Source organism: Myotis davidii, unplaced genomic scaffold (genome assembly GCF_000327345.1).
Source record: "Myotis davidii unplaced genomic scaffold, ASM32734v1 scaffold663, whole genome shotgun sequence".
In the NCBI taxonomy this organism is placed as follows: Eukaryota; Metazoa; Chordata; class Mammalia; order Chiroptera; family Vespertilionidae; genus Myotis; species Myotis davidii.
This window is the reverse complement of record NW_006295816.1, coordinates 34,122-39,561: the sequence shown is the minus strand read 5'-3', so window position 1 is coordinate 39,561 and position 5,440 is coordinate 34,122. Positions and strand designations below refer to the sequence as shown.

At 59.8% G+C, this 5,440-nt stretch overlaps 1 protein-coding gene across 1 annotated transcript in view; it reads left to right on the top strand.

The window, feature by feature from the left end:
* ALS2CL (ALS2 C-terminal like) overlaps positions 1-1,099 on the top strand; it is a 16,317-nt gene extending 15,218 nt beyond the window's left edge. The window contains exons 26-27 of the mRNA XM_015568317.1: positions 150-284; positions 643-1,099. Coding sequence (XP_015423803.1) covers positions 150-284; positions 643-747 — 240 coding nt within the window. The 3' untranslated portion in view covers positions 748-1,099. The remainder of the gene's footprint in view (positions 1-149; positions 285-642) is intronic.
* The last annotated feature ends 4,341 nt before the right edge of the window (positions 1,100-5,440 follow it).

Below are 5,440 nucleotides of genomic sequence, written 5' to 3'. Positions count from 1 at the left end.
TTAGTGCCGATAGGCACACTGAGGCCCAGAGAGAAGCGGGTCCCGGGGCGCCACCGCGGTCCCGTGGGCGTCCGAGCAGAGCAGGGACCTGGCCCAGGTGTCCAGCCTCCCAGGCCTGCTGCTCCCCCAGCCACTCGGGCCTATCCCTGGCAGCCCCCTTCTCCCTCTCACTGGGGTGGTTCTCCAGAATCCAGCACCTGGGAGCCGAGATCCACCTGACCCGGGACATGATGGACCCCAACCACACGGGCGGCCGGTATGACTTCCTGCTCACGGCCCTCGAGGTGAGGGACAGAGATGCCCTGGCCACTGGGGCAGACCCCTCCCTGCAGCCGCCACCGCCATGGGAGCGAGCTCACTCCCACAACACATGTGCCTCCACAGAGGGACTCTCACAGAGCTCTGGACCTGCCCTTGTGAAAAGGGGCTGGGGGCGGCTAAATGCATTCCAGCCCGAGCACCCCAGGGCCTGAGTGTGGTCCAGACTGCAGTCCGAGCACATGGGGGAGGGGGGCCCATTTCCTTGCAGCCTGTGGAGACGGTGCAGGCCCGAGGGGGGGGGGTGCACCTGGTAACCGCCCGAAACTGTGCAATGGCTGGGAGTGGGCAGGACAGCACCCTCACCCTCCCCTCTCCCTCCAGTCCTGTTACCAGCACATCCAGAGGGACGGACGACACGCATCGACTGCCCACCTGTCGGGACTCCGGGGAGCCCTGGTGGCTCGGCCTCCCCTGGACCAGGCATAGTGCTGAGCAGGCCGCGTGGACTCCCGTGCAGCGAGCAGGCCCACGTGGCCCAGAGCAGAGGGCAGGATGGGCCCTGTAGGTGGTGCTCTTGGAGGAGATGAGATTCTCGCAGGCAGATGCTGCTGCAGCCCCCCGCCCCCCCCCCTCGACTCGGATGCGGGAGAAGGTGACAGGTGGCCCCAGAGTCGTGGTCTCCCTTCCTCTGCCACTAGACCAGTCTCCAGTGACCTTGACTTGCAGTGGCTCGCAGGCTGGAGGGGAGGAGCCACTGGCTTCTCCTTGCCTGAGCCTTGCTTCCAAGTCCTTGAGCCTCAATGTTGCCATCTGTAAAATGGACTTGATTGTAAAGGGCCTTTCTCTGTCTTGCTGGAGTCCCCCTAAAGCCTGGGCTGTACCTGAGAGTCTCACGTCACTGTCCGTGTCGCCGGTTTCCTCACTCCTGGGCGGAGGCTCTGGGTGACCTCTCTGGTGACCCCTCTGTCTACCAGCCTTGCTCCCACAAGTGGTCCCCTGGGACCTGTCTCCTTCCCGACTGCTCCAGGTGAAGCCTGGGGAGAGGGCAGGTTTGTCAGCTGCCGGGCTTACCCTGGGCCCTACCCTGGTCGGAAGCAAGTGGCGGCTCTGAGGAAGCCCATCCCCCCTGAGCCCAAGGCTGAATCCCCACCGGGAGCCTCAGGCTGGGGAGGTGGCTGCGGGGGAGGTGTCTGGGGGCACCCACAGACACTCAGATGATGCGGGGCAGCGGGCGAGAGACCCAGGGCCCCCCTGCACTGCCACCTACGGAGGAAGGGAGGGCAGCCGTCTCTAACTGGTGTCACCCAACGAAGGGTCTTGGGCTCTGCTCTCGCCAGAAGCCCCAGTGGGTCCCCACGGAGGTCCCGGGAAGGGGGCCGAACTGATGAAGAGTGAGGCTACCGAGTGCTGTGGGCATTCACGCTTTCCCAGGACTAGGGCACTGACCAGTATGCGCACCCTCCCAGCTAGTTCACCTGGACCAGGGCGAGCCCTGCACCTCCCAACCCCGCCGCCTCCTCCCACCTCCGGGACAGGGCCCTGGGGGAGCTCAGATTCCCCAGGACCTCCTACCCGCCTCGCGGGCCTTGCCCAGAACCCGCTGAACTGACCTCTCGCCTCAGGAGAGTCGGGGGCAGCCAGGGCGGCATCAGACCTTCAACGGAACGTGGGGCTGGTGGGTCTTTGCCTGAGATGGAAACTGACCACGGAGGTCAGTGCCTGTTCACTGAAGAGACGCCCAGAGCCAGGCGCTGGCTGCCGCGTGGGTGCCTCGGGGAGGGATGGTGGCCTCCGGTGAGATGGGGGATCCGGGGGATCCGGTGAGATGGTGGCCGGCAGGGAGCCGGTGGTGACCGTGTGGCCGCTGCAGGGACAGCACTGGTGTCCGCTCCGGAGTCGGCTCCCAGGGGCCCCGGGGTCTCAGGGTCGCCCACCGCGCCCTCCATCTTTCTGGTCCCACCTGCCTCCCCTCCAGGCTGAGGCCTCTCCTGTGAGCAGGGATCATGAGGATGTAAAGTTCAGGATGGATCCCAAACGGGACTGCTGGGCCCGGGAGGGGAGGGGCGCCCACGGGCCGCTTTCTGGGCGCCGCAGGGGCCTGCCCGCCCCGCGAGGGCCTGGATTTGGGCTGAGAAAAGACACGGAGCCCGGAGGGATGAGGGTCTCCGCCTCCCGTTGCCACCAGCACCAGGTTACGGACCAGTAAGTGGCGCCCAGTGGGTGCGCCGAGCGTGCTTAACCGCCAGGGGTCGCCCTTGCAGCGGGTCCGCGTCCTGCAACCCTGGTCTGTGTGTGCCCGTCCCCACGCGGACGGCCTCCCCACGCGTGTCGTTTTAAAGGCTGGGGCTTCCTGTCTGAGCGGGAGGGCGCTGCACAGCTGCGGGCGGCCTCCCCACGCCTGTGCCCCGGGGTGCGCGGTGGTCCCCCCACCCAGCCTTCTGTGCTGCTTACAGCCACCAGGGGCTGGCTCCCAGGGCACAGGGTCCCACTCCACTGTCCTCCCGGGACTCCCCCGTGGGAGCCTCCCTCGCGTCATGAGAAGCGTGACCTCTACTTGACACCCCACGTCCACGGTGCAGTCGCGGGCCGGCTCCGGGGCGCCCGGCAGGGGACACAGTCCTTTCAGGACCCGGGCAGGCACCCGACAGCCCTTCGTAACCGGAAAAGCCGGTAAAAGTCGAATCCCGCCTGGAGGCGTCTCTGCTTGTTCGAAGGACTTAGACCGGTGGTTCCCAATGGGGCCCAGGCCCACAGGGGGCGACTTGATTTTTAAGTGGAGCAATTCGAGAATGAGTTATTAACAGAGAATTTTTGCATTTCTTACGGTTCGAGGGGCCTCACATACAGTGTATAAATATATTGACATATTTGTGCATTTCAGTTCTCATGTTTGGAAACTTTGCTATTTTTTCATATCACTTCATATTATTATTTAACAATTTCTTAGCGATTTCTTCCTCAGTCCTTCAACTGTCTTTTCCTTCTTTTATTTTCCTCTTTCATGGATGCCATGTTCTTTGGAAGCTTGTTTAGACCACGTGACCAGTGACACACCTGGGCCCTGGCCAACCTCAGGGCAGCCTCAGCTCGCTGGCAGGGCTGTTGAGGATGATCAATGTCCCCAGGCCCTCTCCTGCCGGCCGAGCTGGAGTCTGCAGTTGCTGGTACACCTGCCACACCTGGGTTAATCCCTCGGGCAGAGAGAGCCGCCTGCTCCCTCAGGCAGAAACCGCTGGTGGGTGACCGGCTACATCCAGGCCCCGGGGGTGTGGCTTAGGTCCTCACTGCAGATCTCTGGCTGCAGGTCCCGTCCGCGATGGCTGCTGGCTGCATTAACCGCGGGTGAGGCAGCGGAATGACATCGATGAATCAAAGGAGTGAATTTAACTTCCCGCGCGAGTCTTTGCAGAGAACAATTCTCTCTACTCTGTGGGCTTTACTTCCCTCCGTTCTGCATCCTTCCCTCTTCCCGACTCAAGTCCTTACAAGCCTTGGGCACTGTCCTCCAAGGCAGCCTTTGGGGCTGGGCGGGTCATGACCACTAACACCACTCAGGGTATAAACCCACAATTATGTGTTTTTAATGATTTAAGAGAGAATAAGGGAGAGAGAGAGGAGAGAGAGAGAAACATCGATGAGAGTCACTGATCAGCTGCCTCCTGCACGCCCCACACTGGGGATTGAGCCTGCCACCCAGGCCTGTGGCCTGGCCAGGAATAGAACTGTGACCTCCTGTTTATAGGTCGACACTCAACCACTGAGGCATGCCTGCCGGGCTGTACAATTGTGTTTATTAAGGGAAAACTACAAGCAGAGAAGCCGCACACCCGGAGGTGGGCTCAGGCCTGGCATGGGCACAGTGGGAAGGTTCCAGAAGCTCCACACCTATTGCACCCTTCATTTTAGAGGCCAAATGGAAACATTTGGACAATTAGGAAATCCTGAAAGCCCCCTGGCCGGGAAGTGGCCTTGCGAGAAGGAGACCCTGATGCCCAGCAGCTGACACCAGTCTGGTTCGTGTTGACTCGGCCACGCTGGGCAGGCCCCTGCTCAGCGAGGAGGAACCAGCCTCCAGGGATGGTTACTGCCTCGGCCCTGCTTTGCGTGGGGCGTTATTTGGGAATTCCTCATAAAGCCAAGTGCTTGTGCCATAAGCAAACCCTCTCTTCCTCCGACAGATACGCTGTGTCTCACGTTATAGATGCTGTTCCACACCGTGGGCTGCTCCGGACGCCGAGGCAGCCAAGGTTTCTGCTTCACATTCGGCCTCAGCCTGGACGTGGGCCCTGGGTCTTCCTGGCCCCGCCCTGTCTTATCCCACCTTTGCCCGTTTCTCTCAAAGCTGGCCTCCAACTCGGAGCTGCTTTATCTTGGAGACCCTTCCATAGATTGGAGACTGTTTCTTCTTTAAAAACAGAACTATTGCCCTGGCCGGGTAGTTTTGATGAGAGCGTTGTCCTGATATGCCAAGGTTGTTGGGTTTGAACCTGGTCAGGAGACATACAAAAATCAATGAATTAAAGCATAAATAAGCGGAGCAACAAATAAATCTCTCCCTCTCTCAAATCAATCAACAAATGAAAAGAAAGCTGTTTCTCTTTGTTCGAATTGAGAAACTTATTAACTGTGCAGCTTACTGGTGCTGCTCTCTGCATGCCCCACTGTGCAGCTGAGCTCACCCGCTTGTGGTGGGTTTACTTTGGTTAGTATATCTTTCCTTTCTAAAATTTCCACTGGGCTTTCCTTTATAACATCCATTTCTTTGCTGAGATTTGTGGAGAGCGGCTACAGTGTTTGGAAGGTTCAAGCCTCGGACTATTGAGAGGGCACGGTCCTCTGGTGGCAAAGCCACGTGCAAGTCCCAGCTTGGAGGGCAGAGCCCTCCCAGCACAATTACAGCCAAAGGCTATCGTAAGCTTGACCTTATGGTCCGAACCGGTGGTCCCGGTGGCTGAGTGAGGTAGGCTGCAGAGCGCGGCACAGGGATTCTCTTTTATTTTTCTTTTTTTTTTAATATATTTTTTATTGATTAAGATATTACATATGTGTCCCTGTCCCCACATCACCCTCCACCACCACCCCCACCCCCCCGTTGTCCGTGTCCATTGGTTAGGCCTCTATGCCTGCATGTAAGTCCTTTGGTTGCTCTTTCCCCTTTACCCTCCCCTCCCCCACCCTC